At 40.2% G+C, this 27939-nt stretch overlaps 1 protein-coding gene across 1 annotated transcript in view; it reads right to left on the reverse strand.

The window, feature by feature from the left end:
• Positions 1 to 27939, reverse strand: part of Adamts3 (ADAM metallopeptidase with thrombospondin type 1 motif 3) — a 206238-nt gene that overhangs the window by 90830 nt on the left and 87469 nt on the right. Inside the window, exon 4 of the mRNA XM_050150175.1 lies at positions 4845 to 5001. Within this exon, the coding sequence (XP_050006132.1) occupies positions 4845 to 5001 (157 nt within the window). The remainder of the gene's footprint in view (positions 1 to 4844; positions 5002 to 27939) is intronic.

The raw sequence follows: 27939 nt of genomic DNA on the forward strand, positions 1-27939 counted from the left end.
CTGAACTGACAACAGTCTTACAGAATATTTCTCCATTAATTTAAGGAAAGATGCTGGTAAGGGATGGAACGTGGTCCAGGAAACAAAGATCATGACAACACTACCTGAACCAAACTCATGCTTCTCTCAAATGCTGGGTAGTTACAAAAGACAAAGGGACATTGACAAGAGCCCAGAGCAACATATTTTGTTTCCAACCTGCTTAACTGAACTCTACTTCTTAGAAGCCAATCAATAATACTGACAGTGACTTCCATGAAGGTTGCCGGTTAGATAAGAGGAAGGACAACAGACAACACCATCAAAACCCCATGCTTGCTTTGCCTACATGTCATCCAAAATTGGGAATTAATAGCTTAAGGGTTTAAAAGATAAATGTAAACTCTAATATTCCAAGTTCTTGTCACTAGAAGCCTGTTTGATGGCATTTTATAAGTACAGATATCAAACAGTATGAAACACCAAGAAAACAGTAATTTTCAAAAATAAATAAATATGTTTTTAAGAACCACATATCTTATAAGGGGATCATTCAGGACAAAGACAAAAAAAAAAAAAAAAANAGAGATTAGCATGGCTCCCCAAGCAAGGATGACATGGAAATTTGTGAACTGTTTCATTTCAAAAATAAATAAATATGTTTTTAAGAACCACATATCTTATAAGGGGATCATTCAGGACAAAGACAAAAAAAAAAAAAAAAACATGGCACATGGAAAAAGCACACAGGAGTTCTGAAAGTGAGACCAAACTTGGAAAACATAGCAAGTATATTGTTAACACTCACAACTTAGCAGTTAAATATTTAAAACCAATTATTATTGTTCATGTTTGCATGTTTAAATCCCTTTACTATTGTTTTCACTATTGCTTCACTCTACTTTCTGATTACTTCATGGAATAAGACAATCTCCATACCAAATTCATTCTCTTTGTAATTATTATAAACAGACTGAAATATACTAAAGAAATCCCACATACGCAAATAGCATTTTCATATGAATTCAATAGAAGTAGCTGAACAAATGATCTCAGTTTAGATTATAAACTAGCTGTGAAAATTTATAATCTAACACTATTGAAAGGAATGCTTGCTCAATGGCATATCCTCATATTACAGTAATATCTTCCATGCATCATTTACAAATAAAATTATCTGCTAAAATGAATTTCTATCATTTCATATTTTCCTTTTACAAAGCCCATCAAAGATTCTCTTTGATCCATGTACAGGTCATGAGACTCTCCCAAAGCAAAAGGTTAGGGCACCTATTCACATGCCTAAATTCAAAGAGGACTCGGCATCTACCCAGTCCCTAGCATCACCAAGGCTAAGACTTTCCATTACTCCTGCTTCTTCTGTAGTTTCACTCCCCAGTAACCAGGAGCAACTCCTAAATCATTTCTGACTACTCCATGTTTCCCACCTGCGACAAAGACACTCCTTCAGGGCACCATGACAACCACACCAGCAACGCAAGCACTTCGGTTCCTGTAGAAAAATGAAAAACTCTGAAAGGAAGCTAGGAGATAAAGGCTTACGAGTCCTTGCTTCCCACTGGTAGGAAGTAATCACAAAAATTACTCTAACACAGAGCTACCAGTGAATGAATAGCTCGTAATGTGAGGAGAGAAGCCTAAGGGCCTAAAGACTCAATACAAAATATGAAAAGCTGAATGATGCCATGCAAGCACACCCATCCCCCATAGACTGCCTGAAGCAAATCTCTGATGATAACAGTGTGAGCAGTCTTTAGGGATGGTCAGGGGTGTGTGTGTGTGTGTGTGTGTGTGTGTGTGTGGTGTGTTTTAAATCTGAGTTTAGACAAATGACTTAATAGTGGGGGGTTAATTTTTAATTCATATATAATTATCAATTCCATAAACAGAAGAAGACAGAAAATCCTTTTGTACAGACTAGAGATGCCAAAAAAGGGTGGTTTTCCAGTCCTGTAGCCATGACTAGAGAGAAGCAAACGAAACTTCCCCACGTGATGACACAGAGGGTCATGATGACATAGAGAAGCGTCTCTATCACAAGTGTGCCAAGTTCTTGTTTATTGCTAACTAGAAGGACAGTACACCCCCTGACAGGGACAGGAAGAGCTATACTTTACCCAAACTGCCAACTCTTCACTGACCATAACTCACAATGACAAAGTTATAGTCCTGAAGGTCTCTAACTGTGCTTGTGTCGGGAGGTTGTGGGGGGAAGTGATGCTTGCCTGTGCGTGGGGCCAGGGCACAGCTTTGGATATCTTCCTCTATTACTCTCCACCTTCATTTTTGACATAGGGTTTTTCATTGAACCGGGAGCTGACCATTTTGGCTGGGCAGGCTAGCTGGTGAGTGTTCAAGATCCACCTGTCTCCATTTTACCAGCAAAGGGTTATAAGCACATACCACCATGCTCAGTTTTGATTTGGGCAGTGGAAATCTGAATTTATGTCTTCATGTGCCAGTCCCACAGACTTGGAGATCTCATTTGTAATCTGTAATTACAAAGCTAAGCTCCTCGCCAGGGCAATGCTAGATTAACCAGGGCAATGCTGGAGAACTCGCCCTGGTGGTAAGGTTAGGGAAGAACTGGCAGGCAGACTAACCCTGCAGATACCCAGGCCCAGAACCAGGGTTATGACTTGGCCTGCCCAACATCCACCCCATCTATGATTTGCTGCACGTGAAGGGACCTAACCACAGACCCTAAGCTGCAGGATCTGTGCAACACAGGACAACAACAAAATAACCAAGAGGAGTTCCAGAGAGAGCCCAGCATCTGTAGTGTAGTAGAAACCAGAGGCCCTGAACCAGACCAATGACTCTTTGCAATGAACACTTGCAAGTAAAGATATTTGGACAGTATACCTTTCTAACTCAGTACATTTTAAATGATATATGTCATAAAAATACATTCCTAAAGTATACGCAGACTACATTTCACCTATAAGAAATACTGACCCCTCTAGTCATTTGACAGGAAGAGAATTGAAAAGATATAATCTGGTGTTTAAATTTGTGAATCTGATCTCTTCTTGTCCTAGGGAAGAAAGTTAAATTTCTGACACAAATAGTTAGCTATACTTAAGAATAGATCAGCTGATATCACCAGTAGCTACATCAGAGCACCATAAATATGAAAATAAAATGCATTGATTTCATGTTAAGCTTTATCTTGGGACATCCTGGTACAGGTACTGAGTTAACTGAGAGAGAAGAAACAAACTGTTTTACCTCCTCCCATGGCCCCTGCAGCCCTCTCCTGAGTGGGTCACCTTAGCCCGTGGTCTACTTTCACTATAGGGCAAGCTTCTGCTCATGATTAAGGAAGTCAGCCTCCAATGTGTGTATTGTTATGAACTTTAACATAATCTGGGTGTGCTGCTGCTGCTGCCAGGACTAATACTTCCAATAACTGCCAGAAACAACTTATCTCCCCCCCCCCACCCCGGTGTGTGTGTGTTTCTGGGAAACAAACCCAGGGCCTTGTGAATGCTTAGGTAAGTGTTACATACAGGATCCACTCTCAGTCCATTTCTATTCTACTAAACACAACAGATCCTGAAATTTTCTTATTAAAACATTAGTAAGATTTCCCTCCTGTAAATATTATACCAATGAAAGGCACTGGGACTAACATTTACAGAAATTGGTGCCATGGAGAACTGGAAGGGAGTGGTGAGGTCCAGCTTGGAAAGCGTGACGGGGTTCAGCTTGGAAGGGAGTGACGGGGTTCAGATTGGAAGAGAGTAATGAGGTCCAGCTTGGAAGGAAGTAATCAGGTTTAGCTTGGAGGAGAGTAACCAGGTCCAGATTGGAGGGTCTGTTCTCATTTGCAGATATTGGCTAAAGTCTTCTGTTGTTATAACCTATGTTCAGGTTTCATTACACCAACAAAATCAGAAAAACTTCAGGGGCCATAAGGTTTAGATTTTCAATCTATTTAAAAATAAATTCTGCTGAAGAACTTAACTTATTTCTCTACCAAACCAGAAAAGATTATTTATTCGTTTGTTTGTTCGTTTGTGTTGTGCTAAATAGACTTCCAAGTCAAGCAGCTATCAGTTTGGTCTTAAAACATAACTTCACTGTATTAATACATTTTACTTATGAACCTCAGCAATGACACAAATAGTGCAAATTTAAATATTTCTGTAAAGAATAAATAATTGCAAACTTTAAGATGGGTATAACATGAGGGCTGGCTTGTTTGTGTTTCTGCCCCACCCTTTACCCCAATATTGTTTAGCCCTAAAGAAAATCACACATAGGTCTCCATAAATTATAAAGCTGATTGGCCCATTCGTTCTAGCCTCTCACTTGCTAACTCTCACATCTTGATTAACCCATTTCTGATCTATGTTAGCCAGGTGGCTCAGTACCTTTTGTTAACTGGCAGCTCACATCCTGTTGCTTCGGTGGTCTGGGCAGGAGTGGGAGGAATCAACTTCCTCCTTTCTAGAATTCTCCTGTTCTTATTACATCATTTCTACTTCCTGTCTGGTTTTCCCACCTATATTTCCTGCCTGGCCAATCAGCATTTATTTATAACATGATTGACAAAATACAGACAATTCTCCCGCACCAGATGGACTAAAAGACCATAGTTTTAGTGGACAACTTTTAAAAGAAATCATGAAAAGTATACCTGCATGTAATGACTCACTGGCACAGAATACAGCCAACTCGTGAAATGAAAAGCTGACCTTGATTACAATAGAAATCCCTATTCAGCTTTGACATTTCACAAGAGCATATGTTAAGCAAGTTCTCTTGACTGGTGTTAAAAATTTTTTAATCATTCCTTAAATATGTATTTAATTATTAAGCCTTGTTAAGATGCCTACCCCTGTAGTAGAAGTCTTCAGACACATCTCTAGAAGGCTGCTCCACCGCAGATCTCTTGTAGACCACATGAATTCTTCCTTTTTCTTCCTCCATCTGCTTGCCCCTTTCCAAAGGTTCAATGAAATACTCTTCATTATCACTTTTTATCATTCCAGCCTAAAGAAAGCATAAAATATGCTCATTTTAAAAATAAAGATCATTCTCAACTCACAAGTACACCCTTTTAAATGGTGAGAACGCAAATCATGAAGACATTTTTTCTCCCTTCATTTGATTATAAATTTAAAGCAGTTACGTCAATCGTGTATATCAGTAATCCATATATAACCTAAGAAATTCATATGAGGGCTGGAGAGATGGCTCAGCAACTAAGATCGGTTACTGACCCTAGCAGGGTGCCAGCTGTGGACTCAGCTCCTCCATGGTGGTTCAGAGCCCCTTGTATAATTCCAGTTCCAGGGGGTCAAAAGCCGTTTCCTCATCTTCAGGAGCATGTGTGTGCCTGCATGCACATACATGCGTACACACACACACACACACACACACTAAAACTTTTCTAGAAACCATATGGTAGAAATGAAAAGTCCATATGCGGAAGAAAATACCAAGCTTATGCAGCATAAGATTAAAATACATGACATACTTGTTTCATCAGAGTACAAAAAGGGTACATTCTACATGGTGTCTTCTTAGCAAAAGAATCTTATTAGACACAGGAACTCAACAATATTCCTGATTTCTCATAACAACTATTACAAATCTATTATGGAGTACACTATATTACTTGGGAAACCCATTTTCATCTTCCCATGGATATTACAGGATGAGAGATGTGGGCTCCATCATAGAGGCCAACTTTATCTTTAACTGGCTTTGGTAAAAACTCCCATATTTCCAGTGTTTGTGGATCTGGAGAGTGAATGCACATCCTTGGGTAAAATGTCCAATTTTTGTCATTAACATCATCTGCAGTTAGCAGCCTGGTCTACATAGTGAGTTCTAGCACAGTCAGGGCTACATAGAGAGACCCTGTCTCAAAACAAGAACAACAACAAAATATCAACTTCTCTCATCTCCCTTCTACCAGTATTGCACCCCCATAAGTCCCACATTCTTGTATCACTTTTTCTTTTCTTTTTTTTTTTTTTTTTTTTGAGGCTCAGTGAGTCTAACCAGGACCATCTAACTATCCATTTGGTGCCTCAGTGAGTACACAACCGAAAACAATGATTGTACTACCTTTAGAATCCATCAGTGACCAATAATTCCGAAGGGAAACACAGATGAGGGAACGGTTCCCAGTTGGCTATCGAAGGGCGATCGGCTGTTTTGTGCCGCCCACTGCCAGTAACCATAGCTGCTATGAAGGCAAGACAGCCTTAAGTTTCCAACCCATCTCCTGGTTTTCTGGCACATATATTCCTTCTGGCGCCCTCTTTCATGATGATCCCTATAGGAGCCTGAGAACGGGCGGTGCCAAGGTCCTGTTTGGTGCTGGGCACACAATTGTCATTTATTCTCATCACCTTCAACCTTCAAGTATCTCAGTGTCCACTGCAGTTCACTGGGGAGAGAAATATTCTCTCTCACTGACACTTCCGTGGCTCGTCTGAGTGACAGAAATCATTTCTGTGAGACTTTTCACAGATCCTCATGGTTCTCCCAGAGGAGGCCATGGCGGAAGCCAGGAGGCAGGTGAGGACTGGGAGCGCTGAGCAGTGACTCTTGAGCCACTTGAACATAACGAGGAAGGCAATGATGGGAATGAGATCACGTGATTCTTGAAAACATTTTTCTACATATTGAAGGCAGCTGTCCAAATACCAGGTGCCACAATGCTATTTTCCCCCAGTAAGGAGGCAGATAAAACCAGACTTCAAGCTGAACATCTCCCTTAGAAAGCAAAGTGCATTGAAGTGAGGTTGGGACAGTCTCAGGAGCGGGGCAAGGGGCAGGATCGGAGGTTTAGGTATGGTCTGAATGTGTTTGCCACATACCCTTGTGCCAGAAGTTAGATCACATGGATCAGTACTGACAGGTGGCTGCATTAAGAGGTAAAGTCTACCAGAAGCCACCAGGTTGACTGCATCACCTTCAGAAGAGATCAACGAGGACCCTGAAGAATCAGGTTAGTTCTGAACAGAGCGGTGTGTTACCAAGTGATGCACCACGTGCTTTGGTGCATTTTGCACTGGGCTATTTCCCCTTCTGCTTCTCTGTAATGTGGGGGCATACAGAGGACCTTGCCAAGCACTAGGCTCCTGTTGTTTGGACTAGATCCTAGCCACCAGAATCATGAGCTAAATAAACCCCATTCCTGTATAAAGGCTTGGACCTTAGGGATTTGGTACAACATCATAATACAGAACAAATACTAGCACACAAGACCTTTAATATTGATGGGCAGGAAACGTGAGCCTTACCATTCATTAATTTAAATACAGTATTACCACCTTAAGAACTATTTTAAACACCCACAGAAAATTAATTGCTGAAGACATGATTCGTTTACCCTCTGGGTGATTCAGTCTAGCAAATCAGAACACACAGGTCTGCAGAGATCAAAGAGGTTTGTTACAGAAGATGCAGCAACATGGTTGATGAGCATGGAGTCAAATTAGCACACTGCCCCTTTCATCATCTCACTGGACAAAGCAAAACCACTTTGCAGGCTAATTTTTTTTTAGTTTCTTTTATTTTCAAGATCATAATATAATTACATCATTTCCCCCTTCTCTTTTGTCCCTACAAACCCATCCATATGCCCCTCCTTGCTAGCTTTCAAATTTATAGCCCTTTTTCATTACTTGTTATACACACACACACACACACACCACATATACATAGTCCTCATCACTCATTAAGATTTCTCTTTGCAACAGACTGAAACAATTACACAAAGTCACAACCAAACAAAATGCAGAGTTGTGGAGCCCAATCCCAATGGATATATGTACAAAACATTACCACACCTAAGGTTCAATTGAAGAGGGGGGCAGAAAGATTCTAAGAGTTAAAAGATCATAGAGTTTGCTGTGAGAATGTTTATCCAGGTAATATCAGAGACTAATGACTTTTTAATCCAAATTATATAATATCTATTTCTGTGGAAATCACCCTAGCACACATCACAATGAACCTTCAACTTGGCCACTACTGTTATTTACAGCATCTCCATTTCACATAGCACAGCAGGCAAAACTGCTTTCAAAGATAATAACCATGTTCATTTGGACAAACAAGGAATGGCCTAACCATGGAAAGGCTCAAAAGACCAGGTTTTCTTTATGGCAGTTCATGCCTTCTAGAAGGGATGTGTGTACCAGAGTCACATAGAATACCATAGAGTACCATAAAGTACCATAGAGCCTAGATTGATGGTCAAGTCACACTAGTCATGGGTTAGGCAGGATAGAGTTACCTGGATCAGCGCCAACTGTGAAGAGAGCCAGAAAACATAACCTGGCATTCAGCCCAGGGAGCAGAGACAACTTTTGATGAGCAGACGGAAGCGGCCACCTCAAATGAACTAATGTCACTCCTTTGCTTACATTTCCAATGCTTCCCCTGGCACTTAAAATGCCACTCACTGCCACAGCCCCAGGGTCCTGCTTCCCGTGGTTCTGTAGACTTTTCTCAAGAAACCCCCCTTATCTTCAGGCTCCAGTCACAGAGGAAGTGCTGCTCTGCTTAGAAAGCCTACTCTAGAGATTTTATATTCTCTATGCCTCATTAAAAAAAATGCTACCTTCTTTAAGTGACTTTCTTATACCTTCATCCCACAGAAATTTGGTGCTCCATTCAAGCCAAGCGTTCAGACTCCAAGCAATGTGTTGCTTCTTTTGTGCTTTTCTCCTACAGCTCTGATGACAAATTATCAGGGTTGCGCTTACCTACATGGGAGTGTTTATTATTCTTTCTCCTCTGCAAGTTTGCCAGCCCCCAGGGCAAACACATCTATCTTAATTAACCTATTTTTTGACTGCCTTTTTTATTAATTAAATTTTTTAAAATATTTATTTATTATGTATATAATATTCTGTCTGTGTCTATGCCTACAGNTTTATTATGTATATAATATTCTGTCTGTGTCTATGCCTACAGGCCAAAAGAGGGCACCAGACCCCATTACAGATGGCTGTGAGCCACCATGTGGTTGCTGGGAATTGAACTCAGGACCTTTGGTAGAGCAGGCAATGCTCTTAACCTCTGAGCCATCTCTCCAGCTATTAAATTTTTGTTTGTTTGCTTCACATACCAACCACAGTTTTCCCTCCTTCCCCCCACCTCAATGTACTCCCTCCCCATCCACTCTTCCTCTGTCTCTCCTTCAGAAAGGGGCAGGCCTCCCAGGGGTGTCAACAAAGAAGGCACATCAAGTTGAGTCAGGACAAAGCTCCTCCCCCTGCACCAAGGCTGGACAAGGCAATCCAACATGGGGAATAGGTTTCTAAAAGCCAGCTCAAGTACCAGGGATAAGTCCTGATCCCACTGGTAGGAACCCCATAAACAGACCAAGCTACCCAATTGCCACATACATGCAGAGGGCCTAGGTGCGCCCCATGCAGGCTCCCTAGCTGTTAGTTCAGAGTCTATAAGCTCAGGTCAGATGTCTCTCATTATGACCTTGATGCCCCTGGCTCTTAAAATCCCTCTTTGCTCTCTTCAACAGGGCTTCCAGAGCTTGGCCCAGAGCTTGGCCCTGGATCTTTGCATCTGCTTTATCAGTTACTGGATGAAGGCTCTCTGATGACAATTAGGGTGGTCACCAATCTGATCGCATTGCCTCCTTCAGGCACCCTCTCCACGATTAGTAGGAGTCTTAGTTGGGGTCATCCTTGTGGATTTCTGGGGGTTCCCCTGGCACCGGTTTCTCCCTAACCCCGAAATTCTGACTCCCAACAAGACACCTCTTTCACTAATCTCCCCTTGTGTCCATCCTCAACCTGCCCAACCTGCCCGACCTGCCCAACCTGACTCCTCCCACACACTCTTCCCCACCTCACCCCACCCCACTTCTAGTTTACCCAAGATATTTCTTCTATTTCCCAAAGCAATGCATGCATCCCTCTGACGGCCCTCCTTGTTACTTAGCTGTTCCGGGGCTGTGGATTCTTGCCTACTTATCCTTTAGTTTATACCTAATATCCACTTATCAGTGAGTATATACCATGTTTATCTTTCCGGGTCTGAGTTACCTCACTCAGAATGATTTTGTCTAGATCCATTCATTTGCTTAATGTCATTGTTTTTTTATAGATGAGTAATACTCTGATATGTAAATGTACCCACTTTCTTCATCCATTCTTCCATTGAAGGGCATCTAGGTTGTTTCCAGGTTCTGGCTATCATGAATAATACTAAACCTGAAGCACTGGCACAAAATTTGTATTCAGTTTTGCGATGAACAACTCTAGGAGTGAACTATAGAAATGAAAGCATATGTCATTGATGTCATAGTTACACTTGTATGCTGCAATCAAATGTCCACAAGAATAACTTAAAGGGGAAGATATTTGTCTTGACTGATAGTTTTAGAGGAGTCAGTCCATAATTGCTGTCCGTTTGTGCTTTGGTGAACCATCATGGTGGTGGGAGTATGTGGTGAAAGAGACTCTTTGCTCACAGAAGAGAAGAAGCAACAGGGATGTGGTAAATCAAGATACAGCTCCAAGGACATGCCCTGCTACCCACTTCCTCCCAGGACACCCCACCTGCCACAGTTATACCATCCGCCAGGGTCATCAGACTTCCAAATTACCAATGGATTAAAGTATTCATTAAGTTAAAACCCTCATGATCCAACTGCTGTTTAAACTGTCCACACAGACTACCCAGAGGTGTTCTTTACTAACCTCCTGAGCAATTGTCAATCCAATCAAGTGGCCATGCAAACTTAACCAACACACACACACACACACACACACACACACACACACATATATATATATATGTTTTAGAAAACTGTGGCAATTTTCAAAAGATGGAAGAACTTGTACCTAGAGGCACAGAAAAAGGTATTAGAGGCGACATCTCTTTTTCAGATAAATAACCACAGTTACTCCAATTCCTTCTTTGATCTTGGCCCTTCTACTCTCCTGACTCTGTCTTGTCATAAGCCCTATTTTCTTACTCTGCCCTAGGGCTCCACTCCAACATCAAAGACTCCCTGTCAATCCCAGAACACTACAGGTGGGCACGATCTCTCTTTAAGGTCATACTATTAGTTCTTTACATGGAATCTTGCCTCACTAGAATTCCCCATGTGCTCCAGCTTGAAGTTCTTGAGTGTGCCCTCTCAAGTCAGCACGGTCTAGCTACCCACCTGCTCTTGCACTCAGCAGCCAGTGTCTCTATCCCCACACCACTTTTGGCTTTGAGTGTTCCACATAGTCTTAAGTGTTCATTCAGCACGTTCATTGCTTGTGGGTTGTTTTGGTCCCACTTCTCACCCCTCTCTATGCCCATCTCTCACTAACCAGGAGCTGCTTTCAGTCTGTTTTGCTCACTGTGTGTTTCACAAGCCCACACAGTGCTTGGCTCCAACTATATCATCCATACGTTATTTGAATGAAAAAAAAAAGAAACAAAAATGAGAATAAAAGTATAGCCTATGATTACTCCCAAATCTTGAAGTTGAGTGACTAAGAAATTCATGTCTTCATTCAGAGAAATAAAAAATCAAGTTGGGAAGAGCGATACATACCTGAAACCCCGGCATGAGGATGGATTTGGTAGGGCTGACTGAAAGGTAGGGAAAGTTGTTTCCACAGTTTTCCCCTGAGGTTCTGGTGGTACTTCACAATATTTAGTGGAGGAATTCAAGACTGTTTTTCAGAAATATAACCCAAACCACACACATGCTCCATTTTAGATTTATCTTCTCACACACAGAAATTAAATCTGATGGAAAATGAATAAGGTAAGTTTGGAAATGCATTTAAGGCCAAAAGAAAAAGAAAGGAAGGAAGGATGGAAGAGAAAAAGAGAAAGAAAGAAAGAAGGAAAAAAAGAGAAGAGAAAAAAGAAAAGGAGAAAGAAAGAAGGTTAGAAAATAGTTAGAAAAATCCCTTAGAACCTCAAAGTAGCATGTAGAAAAATTCCTCAAGCCAAAACTCTGGAAATGGCCCATATGCCCTGTAAGGATTGGCTTTCTGGGTTTCGTTCTCTTCCCACTGTTCTGCCTGGCCCAGCTAACAGGGCTCTCGACTGGCTGGCAGTACCCCCAGCAGACCTAAATTAGCCCCCACTGGCTCTCCAGCCCTTTTCCTCAGCAAAGATGACTGTCAGACTTTGGAACACCATGTCCCAAGTGGACACAGACTTTGCCACATTTACTGTTTATCATAACCGAGGGTACAGAACAAAGCCTGGCTTAAAGTAGGTGACTAATATTTGGGAGAAAACATTAACACAAATAGAACCAAACATCTTAGAAGAAAAGTAAAAAAGTATTAACAAGAAAGAGAAGAGGAGAAGCTGAAAATAGGGCTCTGGCCCCTGAAGAAGTTGCAGTGTGCAAAGAATGGAGTCTGTGAGAACCAAACTAGACGAGCTGTTCTGTTTAACTAGAGTGGCAGGGGCTGGAAAGACGCTACAAAGAGCTACAGAGACAGGGGCCCACAAAACAGCAGGTATTTTCAGGTCTAGAATATTCTTAGCTATTGTAGGTGGGTTCTGATACACATCTTCCCACCACACTGTATTGATTTTCCTCCTTCAGTGGTGACCCAAATGAGAGGGACTATTTAAAACTGCTTGTATTTTCAGAAAGAATAAAAAAAAAAGCTTGCCCATGCATACTTAACAGTGGAAAAATCACCAGCACTGATAATTGAGCACTGAGGCCCTTTTTATGCAGTAACATATTTATTTACACAACCATGCACCCAAAAACATTTTTGGAAGCCCAGAGGCCATGAGTTGTCAAACCTTAACATTATTTAGCTCATATGCTTGTCCTTGTTCCCTGGTTTCATTTGCACAGGATATACTTAAGACATCCAAGAGGAAAACCCAATGTGTATAACATTTTGAAGCTCTAGACTGTGGGTGACATTCTAATTACTAATAATTCTCATGATCCTGACAGAAACTTGCAAATTATAAGCTAGATATTTGAGATGCCATACATAAGATTATATATGCTCCTGAGGGATTCCACTTAAACAATCATTTTAATTCACCATTAATGCTACTTATATACTCAAATATTTTAGAAATTACTCCTTTTCCAAAGAAGTCCATATTTGCCATCTCAGTCCATACAACAAAACAGAAAATGTTTGCCATGTTTCTCAAGCTAGTTTTAAACATTAGCGCTGATATTTTTTAAAGAAAAAAAAATAGTGTTTGTTATGCTTTATCTAGTACTAAACAAAGATTTCACTTTGTTTTAATTCTCACATAGGTACCTTAACAGCACTTTGGAGGGAATATTCATAACACGATCATTGATAATAAAAAGTCTGCTATCCCTTCACATCTGGTCAACTCTTCCAACTACATCACTCAGTTCACATGCTGCCCAAAATCCAGGACTGAGTCAGAGGACCTCCTAGGACAGATACAGTCATCACCAGGGCCACATGCAGCCCTGGCGCGGTGAAGTCCTCACAGCCACAGCTGACACCCAGCTCTAATGTACTAGATTAGATAGTTTCCTCACCCAGTTCTAGTGTGCCGTGTGGGTGTGGAGGACAGGGATGAGAGAATGTCTATGAACGCATTTGACAAACTATAAAGTTATACAAGAAGTATAAAATGCTATTTTTATAGGTCACAATAATAAAAGGCAGGCACCAATAAATAATTTGTACTTAGCTTGATTTATGGTGAAAAGTACTCAAAAAGACAGTTTGCAAAGTTCTATCAAAAATTACTGATCTCTCCTCAGAAATTCCTTGTCAGATATTTTACAAAACCTCTTGTCATGGGGAAATTCCTGTTTTAATTGGATATATGAGCGTCACTTTGTTGTTCTGTTAAAGCAGGAAAGTGGAGCCATGAAGGTTATCAGGGCACTCTGTGAAGCATTTTCTGAACGCAATATGACTGCTGTTGAAACAAAATAACATGTGTGCCAAATTGCACACAGCAATAAACTACGAGAGTACTGAAGGCAGAGGCAGTATCTGAATGCCTAGACTAGACCATGGAAAGGTATGTTAACAGTGTATAGAGGGAGGGGTCAGGCTGTCATTGGAACTAGGGTACAACAGCAGCATTTTAGCTCACAAAAGCTACACGAAGACACAGCACAGGTTTAACTATGTCCCTGTGTTCTATCTTCAGTACCGCAATGTGCAAGCAAGCACCTTATCTGGTTCCTGTTTTAGCAGTACAATGGACAGAAATTATTTTATGATGAAATCTTCTAAAGATCTCCTGAATTCCAAGAGACATTTCAATGGCATCCCCTAATCCATACAGAAGATGGCAATGTGGCTGGATAGAAAGTACATAGCATTGTTTGAAGGCTGTCTGTGACCCCAAAGCAGATCTCCACTTAAAGAAGTTTGGCTTGTGGACACTCTCAGATTGGTAAGGAGGTACTAGAGGGCTTGACATATCTCCTGGGCCATAGCAGTAAAAAAAGCTTCCTTCATGCCAGAGAGACAGGTGCTTAGGACTAGTTTTGATTTCTCAGCCTTTCTTGTATATTTCTGTGGAAATCATTACCTTGTATTGCAGTTACTTGAGCCTAGACACTAAGAAATAAAGGATAATGTCACCTAAGCACAGATATAAATCTGATGCAGTGACCGGTTTCTATCTGGTCAACTGGTGTTTCATCCAAAAGTGATGTTTCCAAATGCTGCCCTTGGGCCTGGAGAGACTGAAAAGATGGCTCCAGAGTAAAGAGTTCTTGCTTGTCTTCTAGAGGACCAGCACCCATGTTGGGTAGCTCACAATGCCTGTAACTCACAATGCATATAACAAAGGACCTGACATTTTCCTGGGCTCCACTGACACATATGTGTGCACTGGCACCCACCCATCCACTCTAGACACACACACACACACACACACACACACACACACACAGAGAGAGAGAGAGAGAGAGAGAGAGAGAGAGAGAGAGAGAGAGAGAGAGAAAGTTAAAAAGTAAATATTGGGATGCTGTCTTTTACTTTTTCAGCATCTAAAAATTTTGAAATTCCTTTTCAAATTTATAAGAAATTTGAAAGTATATTTATAAAATTCCTTTTACAACGGGAGGGAACAGGACTTAAAAAAATAAAAAAATACCATCTCAACCCACGATGCAATTAATTGCTAAAACAAAAGAGTGTAGTGATCAGTGACACCAGAGATCACCATTTCAGTTTCTTAATTAGAGAGCACAACCTCCAGCTGATTCTCATCAAAATATAAGCCTGGAAATGAAAGTCCGTGGAGAGTTATTGAAGGATGAAGGGCTTTCTGTCAGCCGGCTTCCCTGCTCAGCTTCCCTTATCTCCACCACCAGACCTTTCCCACCACAGTTACACTGAACCCAGCTTGGCCTGTTTTCACTCAACCACATTATTCACACACTAACAATGAGAAAGGATATTATGTTTTAAAAGTCCTGAGAAGTCAGCCACAATAACAACAGTGTGTTGAGTACTAAGATTTCTGCCTTGTCATACTGTTTGCTATGTAAGAACAGGAAGTGGGAGGCTCAGCCAGATGGTGGTAACACAAAATTTTCTTCTCTTGACAAACTGGCTTGCTTTCCCCTTATAAACACTGTATTTTATGTAACTAACATCACCTGCGAGAAAACTCAGAAGCAACTTTATATCCTCCTTGAGGTACCAGTGTAGACAGAAGTTTCTGTCCCACCCAGTCCCACAGCCATTCAGTCCCAAATAAACACACAGAGGCTTATATTGATTACAAACTATTTGGCATATTATCTCAGGCTTATTATTAACTAGCCCTTACATCTTAAATTGACCCATAATTCCTATCTATGTTTAGCCATGTAGCTTGATACCTTTTCTCAATGAGGCATTCTCATCTTGCTTCCTCTGCATCTGGCTGGTAACCGACTCATTCCTCTTCCCAGAGTTCTCCTAGTCTGGTCACCTCACCTGTACTTCCTGCCTGGCCACTGGCCAATCAGCACTCTTACTAAGAGTAACAGATCTTTACAGTGTACAAAACATTATCTCTCAGCAGTCCCAGCTTGAATCCCATGGGATGGACTTGTTCTTAGATATGAATTACCTTCTCTTCCTTTTTTTTTCTTTTTTCTCTTTCTTTCCTTAATTATTCAAGTTAGCATGGGTTTCATTATGACAGTTTGTACACACATGTTCATTTTCCTTTATTCTAATTCATACTCCTCTTCTGTTTCCCTCTTCTGTGGTCCCTTGGCCTTTTCTGGATGGTTCTATTCCTTATACCAGATAGTTCCCCCATTTTATTTTCATTGTCTTATGTGGCTGCATGTAAACTTCATGTTCTTTTTCTTGGTAGGGTGGCCATTTGCTGAGGGATAATTCTCTTGTACTCTGTAAAGATTTGTCACTTGTATTGGTTTAATGCCAAATGGCCAATAGCCAGACAGAAAGTATAGACAAGGAGACCAGACTAGGAGAATTCTGGGAAAAGGAAAGGCAGAGATACAATCACAAGTCAGATAGAGAAGAAGCAAGATAATGCCTTACTAAGAATGGTATCAAGCCACATAGCTAAACGTAGATAAGAATTATGGATGGTTAACTTAAATTGTAAGAGCTAGTTACTAATAAGCCTGAACAATAGGCCGAACAGTTTATAATTAATTCAAGTCTCTGTATGTTTATTTGGGACTGGATGGCTGCAGGACAGGGTAGGAAATTTTCATCTACAGTTATTTATTAATTGAATATATATATATATATATATATATATATATATATATATATCTGGTATTTCAAGCTGAAAACCAGACATAACTTGTTCAGCTAAAAGGAGAATGCTAATTTTCTAAAAATGTATAAATATAAGATTAAATATCCTAATAATATTTAGCATTATCTGATATTTCAAAGATATATAAGTATTCCTAAAAAGTTGATGATACAAATTATCAGTTTATAATTGGTAGTAAAATATGAGTCTATAACAACAAATACTTTTTTTTTACTTCTTAATGTACATATGTCAATAGTTGTAAAATACATAAGATGTTACTGAGTATTTGATTCTATGACAAAGAAGGCTTCACCTATGTTAAGAAAGAATATACCCAACTACAAACCACAAACCTCTCTAGTCATGGGAAGGAGCCAATGTTCGTCAAGCAGGCCTCCTCCCTCTTTGTAAAGACAAAGAGAGGCACAGGAACCACAGCATCGAATCAGTTGTCCGCTGTACTTGCTTCTCATTTGAGTCTGCCTAACCACTGATGTAGGTGGCTGAGAGCAGACTGCTGCCGTCACAAAGCACCACAGTGCAAAGGCTGAAAACAGTCCAGTTGTGTCCTGTGTGAGACCAGTGGGTGGGAGTCCTGACTGGTGACGAGGTATTAACAGAGGCAACTCCAAGAGCTCTTGAGAGGTCGGTTGTATTTTCCCACTCTGCTCTCACACCCGCCACTCCCTGGTTGTTACCACCATCTCCCATTCTAACAGAACTGAAAATAGATGAGGACCTTATTTGGTGACATCAGAGAGTGAGAAGTACTGCTGTAGTCTCACGCTCTTTGTCAGATGCTCTTGCCAAGCCTCTGCTGCTGGCAAACGCAGACAGCCACAACAGGGCTTCTAGCTATGGCAGGAACTAAGAAGCCCTGCTCTATCCCATGCCAAATGAGGTCCTAAGGAACATCAGCCAGGACTCTACCACCGTAGCTCACACATAGAGATGTGCCAAGGGAAACAACCTGCAGCTTAAAGCTAAAAAACACCATAAGACAAGAAAGAGGAAAGCGGGGAAGAGGAGGCGGTGGTGGGATGGAGGGAGGGAGAGGAGGTGATGGTGGTAGATGTAGGGGCAGCAACCAACCAGACTCTACATTCAGAATTCAGGTCAGCAGAAGGGCGCATAAGCATAGGAGGGGGAGAGTTGACCCATATAGAGAACCCCCGGCTTCTTTTTCACAGACAAACCCCGTATCTACTCTCACCTAAGATTACATAGGAAACAAACATAAAGAAAAGTAAAACCCCAACATGTTGAAGGACAGATAATCCCTTTTAATATGGTTGAAGGAAATAAAGTTAAAAAGCAAGTTGTGCAGTATCTTTAGTGCATTATGACCTTTAAAAGTCAGTCTTGTAACTAAATGTTCGAATGAATTATACTTGCTGGCACCTGCCATGACTGCACAGCTCCAGAGAGCCATGAGAAGTGAAGGCATGAAGAGGGGTGTGAAGGGATCAGACTTACGAGAAGGCTGTAGCAGGCTTTGCTTATATTAATTTCAGAAAGTACAAAAAAATTTTAGTAAAATGGTTTTCATAAGTATTTAATATTGACGACATTTAGGATATAAGACACTTAAAGAAAAGTATTACCCCTTCTATATGGAGAATGAATGTGTTTTTTTTTCTGAAAAGCTATTCTCCTGAACTCTTAGTTTTTAAGGACATATAAAGTTCATTTAGATTATTAAAATCCCATATATTAAAACTTTATTAATATGGCCAGTTCCACAAGCTATCAAGGCCCATTGTGGCTGAATGACCAACATTTCCCATTGTGGCTGAATGACCAACATTTCCCATTGTGACTGAATGACCAACATTTCCTGGTATCTTGAAACAAGCATATCTAATTGCCCGTTTTAGAAGCCAGGCTTGGTGGCACATAGATTAGTTCCAGCACTCAGGAGGCAGAGGCAGGAGGATGCCTCAGAGTTTCACATCAGCTTGATCTACATAGAGGGTCCCAGACAAGCCAGGGCTACACGGTAAGACTGTGTCTCAATGGGTGTATTTGGAAGGGGGTACAAGAGCCTTAGGGTAGTCGACCGACAAACTGGGTTCTGGACACAATTTTTTCTACAAAAATATGACTTTCAAAGTCATTTAAACCCCTTTTGGCTGTTTCATGATCTGAAAAAAAAATCACGAGGATTTGACTAGGTAATCGCAAAAATAGCTTCCAATTCAATTACTCTGTTATTTAAATTATATTCTAGCATGAAAGATCCTAGGAAAGACATGCATTTGAAAAACTGCCCCCTGCCAATATCCCAAGATCCACTTATTCCCATAATAAATAACTGAAATATGACTATAAGACTAATATAATTAACTCCTAAAGTAGGTCACAAACGCTAGCATGCCAAAGAATTTAGGTTCCAACCTCAAAGACATTTCCATGTTCCAAACTCCAGAGTCTGATTCAGAAGGGCTGGGCTGGGCATCAGACATCTGCAATTTTAACCAGTGCTCCGCATGCTTCAAGCACCAGTGGTCTGAAAATTACAGCTTGAGAAAAAGCTGCTCAAAAATCAGATGCCAGTCAAAATGAACCTTAGCTGTATACTCTCCTAAATCTGGGGCCAGGGTACCCCTCAGTGGTAGAGGGACTATCTCTCATGTTCCATTCCTGCCACCCCCAAAAATACAAAAACAAATTTGAAGCTGACTTCTTAAAGGAAATGTGAAGAAATCGAATCTACGAAATAAAGTCAAGGTAGTACTTAGATGTGTAATAGCGATCTGTTAAATAGATAATAAATACTACATGTATTTCTGAGGGGCTTAAGACTCACGGTGTCTTAAATTAATAGTTTCAAAAAATTAATAATCATTTCTTTTCAAGACAAGGTTTTCTCTGTGCTGCCCTGCCTGTCCTGGAACTTGCTCTGTAGACCAGGCTGGCCTCGAACTCATAGAATTCTGCCTTCTGAGTGATGGGATTAAAGGCATGCGCCACCACTGCTGGGCTAATAATCCTATTTTTATGCAGTGAGAAAATGTCTATCAACAACTGTTATAGGAAACACAAAGTTTTACACATTTTAACTATTAAAATAAAGAAAACTTAAAACGTAAAATAACCTAGACATTTCAGAAGCTATTTAAAATAACATTAATACACATATGACCATTGTAAGACTTTATTAGCATATATTAAATATATCAAGTGAGCTTCATTAGGAGATTTTAATACATGTAGATACTGTACTATGTCCACACTCTTGTTACCCATTCCAAACCTTCATGAATCATGGATACTCATGATGAGTAATTATGAAGCCTAGGGTTGAACTCTATCTATAGTCCCTGTGGGAACATATCAGGGCCATAGTCACTGCTCCTAGAAAGAGAAGCTAGATGACAGTCAACAACAGAAGTAAAATAGTGGCAGGCATATTTGACAGTATGGAGGTTCCATTTGTAAACAAATCATTCTAGATCAGATGAACGTCTCATGAAGCTTGCTATTTTCCTTCTGCTGTTGCACAGATCAGGGAAATCCCATACCATGGGGTCAACATTGGCTCAGCGAGTGTTCTTCAAATGTAAATTAATCACTCAGAGCTCTTGTCTGACTTCTGGCCTAAGTTTCCACACTTATTCTTAATGAAGAATTTGGGTATGTGGTATATGTGCTGGATCCACACACACATCCGCAGAAGCCTAAGGGGAATATCTGTCCCCTTCCCTCTCACTCTCCACACTATCTTCTGAGACAGACTTTCACTAAATAGTCATCTCTTTGTTTAGGCTACTCTGACTAGGCAGTGAGCATCTAGGGCCCATCTGTCTGCTTCCCTACACACTACCCAAAGGCACGCTAGGCCCGACCTGGCTTTCCCAAGGGACCTGGGGGCTTGAATTCAGGCTTTCCTGCTTTCATAACAAGTGCTCTTACTTACTGAGCCATGTCCCCAGCTCTGAGATTAAACAGTTCTAACAAATTCCAAAGGAATGCAGCGGCTTCTCATACCAGGGCAGCACACCCAGTTAAGTACAGCCTTGGCATCTCCACCTGAGACCATGGAGACAGCTCCTGCAATGTAAACCCACCAGGTTCTTCGCCTCTCCTATGTGAGACAGCCATGGCTGGAATACTTAAATTATACCATGCAAGACAGTTTAACGACTTCTCTTTTCATATGTGTATTCATCCCATCAGTTCTGGTCCTCAAGAGAACATTAGCCACATATGTCAATATCTGTGTCTGAATTCCTAGGTGTGGCACCTGCCTCTGTAATCTCAGTGCTCTTATAAGGAGGTGTGTGGCCGAACAAGAGAATCCCAGAAGCTCTCAAGACAGCCGGCTTAACGTACACCACTGCAAAGAATAGAGAGACCTTGTCTTGGCATGTGAAGTGGACATCTGACCTCCACATGTGCACTTGGGGTAAACACACACACACGTGCATACACACACACACACACACACACTCATGCATACATGCAATCAAAAAGATACAAAGGAAATGAACTAATGGATTTTAGAAACTTAAGCAATGATAATACTTAAGTACTAAAAGCAACTAATAAAGATGACCATTGCTCCTGGAGGAAATACAAGGTTTGGTTCCTTGAGACTTGGGTCAGATCAGTTTCAGCACATCAGTATCTGACCATGGTTTAAGTTCGCAAATTTAAAGGTTGCTTGTTTTAAAGGCCATGCCTAATCATGTAAGTCAAGCCTGCGTGGAGCCTCTATAACGTGCGTGTTTTCTCATTTAAGGACACTAGAGAGCACTTGAGCAACACCCACAGGGGCCATTTAAATAGGCCAATCACCAACAGAATCCAAAAATTCAAAAAAAAAAATGCCTTTCACTGAACAGGCTTCCGAAAGATGATTGTTACACATGCGAGAACACAAAGAGACCAAGCAGGTCACTACTTTGACCTCTGATAAGAAATAGATATGTGATTTAAAATTGTGTAGTTTGGTGTGACTATTAAAGTCCATGGGCATTCATTCACTCATCCTGGGGGGTACAGATAAAACTCAAACACATTTAAAATGTGGAACCCACTAAGAGTGAGGATCAATGTAACTCAAAATAACTGTTATATTTATTGTTATTTTTTGATTTTTAATGACAAACATGCACTTACAAAACTGCATTTTAAACACACACATATACACACATATGTACACACACAAAGTGCATTTGACAATTCAGACAGAAATCTGTGCTTTCTGTTTACCCTACAGGTAGTTATATAAACTCCATCCTGAGTTTCTCTGCTTTCTCAGAAGAAAGGAGCTCCCAACTGGCAGTTCTTCCAGACAGTACGTGATAGTGAAGAGCTGCTAGACAATACAGAATAAATGGATGAATTGTCTCCAATAGTAAGTTTTCCCAGACTATCACATTAGGAAACATTCTTCAATATGGACATAAAGTAAGTCTGACATAAGTGTTTCATAAGCAACGCTAACTTTTCACTAAATCTCATCAGGAAAGGCGAGCCTTCAGAACGAAAATTAGTCTTAGTTAAAAATCAGCATGAATATCATTTATGCCACCAAATCCACCATTAAAGATTTACCAACCAACGACCTAAAATATTTTCAAAGAAACTCTACAACACTTCAATGAAGCACAAAAATGATCAGAGAGCAAGTTTCTATCCATGGACTTTATATCATACAGGAGAATCCAACTTCTAGACATGTGATGCAGACATGCCATCATCTAAATATGTGTTGGGCCACAATTCTTGGATGCATGAGGCCCACAAGTTATAGGTTCTTACTCTCAATTGAAAAGTATTTTGTAATTTGCACTACAATTTACTCTCAAATAAATGAGTAGGTTGAGGGGCTCATGCAGAAGATTTTGTGCAGGAGCTGTGTGGTCAACAATACCACCAATTCCAAAGGTCACAGGCAGGAATCCACACTGGCCCACTACGAACCAATCCTTCTGGCCATGACAAGAGAACACTACCAGTAAGAAGTCAACTCTGTAAAGACCTGTGGCTTCTTCATTAACAACAATGCAACCTAGAAGGGAAGAAAATAGGAATCTTTTCTAGTCTCCCAACCACTGGGTGGTGATATATAATATCTCAATATTCGTTAATAATAACAACTATGGCATGCTAACAGTAGAAATTGCACCAACACTGTTAAGGGAAACAGATACTAAAAGTTTCCTGGTGACACAGGATACCCCATCTCTCAGGTTGGCCTGGGACTGGCCTACTGTGAATGCCAAAAGCTCCAGGAAAGCCCAAGGCAACTGCAAAGAACTGATTGTCCTTTCTGCATTCCATTATAAGAATCACAGTACTAAAATCATGATAAAAAGATCAGCTGATTAAACACCCAAATGTTGACTAACAACTATCAAGCCTCCTAGAACCTCAAGGTGCCCTAGCTCTTGCCTGTGTTCCAGTCACAGAATATTCAATAGCAGTAGACTGGTTTGAAATCAACAGGACCTCAGCAGTACACGTCTAAGGTCCCAAGGTAAAGGCTTGATGTTATATTGGGCAAAGTCAAAATTAAGCTATATTTAATGTTTTGTGGTTTGGGACCTTGAGGTTAAGCCAATGTAACTTAATAAGTAGCTGTTGAAGCATATTATTTTTAAAAGAAAAGTAATACATGGAATTTCATAAAGTATTTTTTCACGAACTACAATCAAAGGCTTACTCTTAACAGTAATTCATTGTCTTGTGCAACAACTAACACTATTTAGTTTCCTGCAAAATAACACGCTATTCAAAAACCTTACTGAATAAAGTATATTAACTCTGCTTTCTGATATTCAAGTGCCAAACCACATGTTTCGCCATCACTATAGTTCCTTTCAAATGAAACTAGGTATGACTAAGTCATTAGTCAAGTAACGCGGTCATCTGTTTCCACAATTTTCCCTTCTTTGAGATGATTTGTTTCTTAAATGTTACATGTGTGTATACATGTGAATTTACATGTGTGCAACAATGACAAGTCTAATCTTTTAATAATTCCTAGAATTAAAAATATCATATTTAGATTAAATTGTATTAAGAAATCACCACTGGAACCAATGGTTTTCTTTTGTATAACATACTCAACACTATTGAGTTGGCAACAGACATACATTTCAAGTTCAAAACATTTTTCTTACCATCTTTCTCACAAAATTAAATGTGTACCTACAGTTGCTATGTTACCAGCATGATCTTTACCTTGGCATAGTAATATTGTTTAAATAAATCACTTTCTGCAAAGATGTTTGCCGAAACCTTAAAATATATTTCCAAAATCAACAATCCCTATGAGAAAAAAAAAGTGGCTCTCATATTGCAGTTTTCCTGTTTTGGTTATATTTTTACGTGTGTGTGTGTGTGTGTGTGTGTGTGTGTGTGTGCTTATGTTGTTTTGTATAGATCAAAGGTTTCTGTCAGGTATCTCCCTCAATTGTTCTCTAGTTTACTGCTTGAAACAAGGTCTCTCACTGTACCTGGACCCAGCCAATTCTGCTAGATGGGCTGGCTGACAAGCCCCAGGGGTCCTCTGTCTCCATCTCTTCAGCTGTGGGTTTACGGGTATGTGTTGTACCATCTTGGTCCTTCTATAAGTGCTGGAATCAAACTCATGAGCTCATACTGGCACGGTAAGCAATTATCCCACCAAGTCATCTCCCCAGTTCTTGTTTTTATTCTTCAATTGCCTTCAACCTCACTAAAAAAAAGCATTTGTGAATATGAAAAGAATATGCCCAGTAGCACCAATGCAATTTCAGAATACAGATTAACATTGAACAGTTTTCTCTACTTCAAACAATGCTAAATGATGTATAATGAAATGTTTTTATAAATATTATAGGCTTCTCGATTTTGATAAAGGCTATTTGTTATTGTATAGATGGATAATTATGGAACAATAATAAAGGAGCCAAACCGAGCAAATGAAAGCTGAATTTCATGGTGTTTTTCAAACATACTGCAAATGAGAAAGAATGATCTGCCTCATAATCACACAGCAAAGTCTGATAGAGTCTTATCCCTAAATGGCAATCTGGACGGCTGATTTATAGGAGAGGCGCCTCGCCCACGTCACACCAGTTCATCAAAAGCTTAGCTTGCTCCTCACCCAGGCAGTGAAATTCTTGAAGTCACTTCACTCCTTGAAAATGCCATGGGTTTCTTTCTTGAAAGATGCAATCTGAGCATTTTAGCTCCACAGATGATGTTCTCTGAGTCCCAAACCGCTGACTTCCTGCCAAGTCACTCTTCCAAGAAGTTGGCTTGGCATGTCTCTCTGCACCTGCCTCTATCAGATGCCCAATCCCACCTTCTGCAGCAGCTCAAGCAACCTCCGCAGGCAAGCGCACGAAAATATGTTCCTTTTGGACATACGTATGCTTCTCACAGTACAGACTAGATACAGCACAGTGCAGCCAAAAGCTAAACAAGGTGATTGGATGCAAATGACTAGAGCTTGGGGGAGTCTTCATCGACAATCAAGAACAAAAGAATTTCACCGAGTCTCAAAGAGAAGGAAAACTTCCCAATTTAGATTTCGACTTTAACTAAAATTTTAGGAAAATGGCATTTGTGTTTTCAACTTAAAATATTAGCATTCCATAAAGTGATGCATATATCTTAGGAGTTCAGAGAAGAGATTTTTCATAAATATAAATATTTGGGTGACCAACACTGAATACAGTTTGATGATACACAAATACTTTTAGCATGTTCAAATCAATTTCTCCCTCGACCAAGAAGCTATTTCCCAAGTTTCTAATACCATAGATTATTTTGTCTATTTTTAGTATGTCATATAAATCAAACCACAGCATATGCAGACATTTTATCTGCACTGGTTTTGACAGTCTCCACCCTGTGTGGTAGATCAGTAGTTACTTCTCACTGCTGAGTATCGTTCCATCATGTAAATGGAACATGTTTCAGGATTTTACTGATATTTTGTATATCTTCTTTATGAAATATTAGTTTCAACATTTGCCCATTTATATATGCGACCTTTCATGTTTTCATTTATGACAAAGAAATGTTTTAAATGATAGTTGATACAAAAGTAATTTGTCAGAGAAAGGAAAGGAGGGTGGCGAGCAGGAGGGGGAAGGGAAGAATGTACCAGCATGCATCTGTATCCTTCTCTGTAATTATACCTTCTTCAGTTAATACGCCTAGTAATTCACTCAGCTTGAGAGCTGGGGCACAGGAAGTCATTTCCACCACTTACACCCCCACAGATCTCTGCCTACTAATTCTCCTCAGTCACAAAAGGTCAACACACCAAGACTGTCCCCTTTAGAGCAGCCAGTTCATCTGTATCCTTCACAACCCTTCAATATCATTGTATTATTATGTCTTCATTCACTCATTAAAACAAACAAAAGCCCACCTTGTTGTATAACTATCATGTGCCCACTGTTCTGCTGGGGGCAGGTTCCTAATATCATGCTTCCTTCACCATCAAGCTTCCTTCCTAATGATAGAAATGTCTATCTATAGCTAAACAGTGATTCAACTGACAGTAAATTTTACCTCATTCGGTACCATTGTAAATAATTTTCAGAATTTCCAAAGCATTTTAATCAATATTTCATGAAAGATATAGTAGTTAAATCCTTGTTCATAGTTGCTTCACTGCTGGACACTCAGGCACAATATGCCTTAAATAAATTAATATAATATTTACAGATACTATTTTCACTTGTGGGAATGTGAAATCCTAAAATCACTAAATTAAAGTAAGAGAGGAGTGAGAGAAGAAGGGAAAGGGAGGGATGAGAAGATGGGGAGAGAGGGAGAAAAAGAAAGGGGGGATAGAAAAAAGAAGAACACACACACACACACTTCAGTTCCTTTTCAGATTTCTAAGCCAATGTAAACTATTTGTCACTGCCTTCATGGAAGTCGCAATGGTGAACTAAGGAGGCACAAAGGTCAGTAAGTGAATGAAGTATTATAAAAACGTATTCCTCTCTTGACTTCAAAATCATAAACTCTAAGTTGGCAGCTGTCATAATGATCTTCAGAATATCTAAGGATAACCATCAAACACCTCAAGGACGTTTTCCAACTTAAATCCGAAACCGGATTTATAATTACCATCTGTTGAAAAGGCAATGTATTCACATGTGTATTTCTCAAACTTGTGAAATCTAAAGATTTATTTGTACTGACATATTGCTGGGTTTCTTCCATTCGTGTGTGTGTGTGTGTGTGTGTGTGTGTCTGTGTGTTTGTGCGCGCACGCATGCATGTGCGTGTGCATGTGCATACGCAAGTGTGTTGCATAAATACATTTTAAAGAACTAAGGGGTCAGCTAACAGAGTCTTATATTCCTGAATGTTATATCCAATAAGAGAGCCTAGTATAACTCCACAAGTTACATGAGACTGAAGGAAGCTCAGGGACACAATTCCAATTCCACACTGAGCAGGCAACAAGAGAAATCATCTAAATCCCCTCCAATGAACAAGGCATAGATAGATGGGACTTTGTACAGCCATACCCTGGAATAGAAAGAAACAGAGACCTAATAGATATGCAAGAGAGAACAACCTTGGAAAGTGAAAGAAGCTGTCAGGAACAGCTACACTGTGATTCTATTTCTACAAAATGTCTAGACTTGACAAATCCGACAACAGATGGGTGGTCTCCTACAATAGAAGAAAGAGGATGAGATGGGGGAAAGGGAAAGTATTGTTGTTTCTGAGATGATAAAACTGTTCTGAAGTTGATTTGGGTGGTGGCTGAACATTTAGGGAAGATACTAGAAGCTACTAGATTTCAAGGCGATGAATTGGAGAGTGTCTATGTTATATATCTCTATAAAGCACTAAAACCAAATGCTGCCTGTGCTGGATAGGTTTGCATCAACTTGACACAGGCTAAAGTCATCTGAGACAAGGGAGCCTTGACTCCATAATATCTCCATAAGATTGGCCTGTATGTAAACCTGTAGAACATTTTCTTAATTAGTGATTGATGTGGGATAGCCCAGGCCATTGTGTGTGGTGCCATCCCTGGGCTGGTAGTGCTGGATTCTTATAAGAAAGCAGGCTGAGAAAGGCATAAGGAACAAGTCAGTAAGCAGCACTCTTCTGGGGCCTCTGTATTGGCCCCTACATCTAGGCTTCTGTCTTGCTTGAATTCCTGCTCTCCTTGCTTTTGAAGTTGAACTTTTATATGGAACTGTGAGTGAAATAAACCCTTTCCTC

The sequence above is a fragment of the Alexandromys fortis genome, unplaced genomic scaffold (assembly GCF_014885135.2).
Source record: "Alexandromys fortis isolate MF-2015 unplaced genomic scaffold, M_Fortis_MF-2015_v1.1 scaffold_0, whole genome shotgun sequence".
NCBI classification, from domain to species: Eukaryota; Metazoa; Chordata; class Mammalia; order Rodentia; family Cricetidae; genus Alexandromys; species Alexandromys fortis.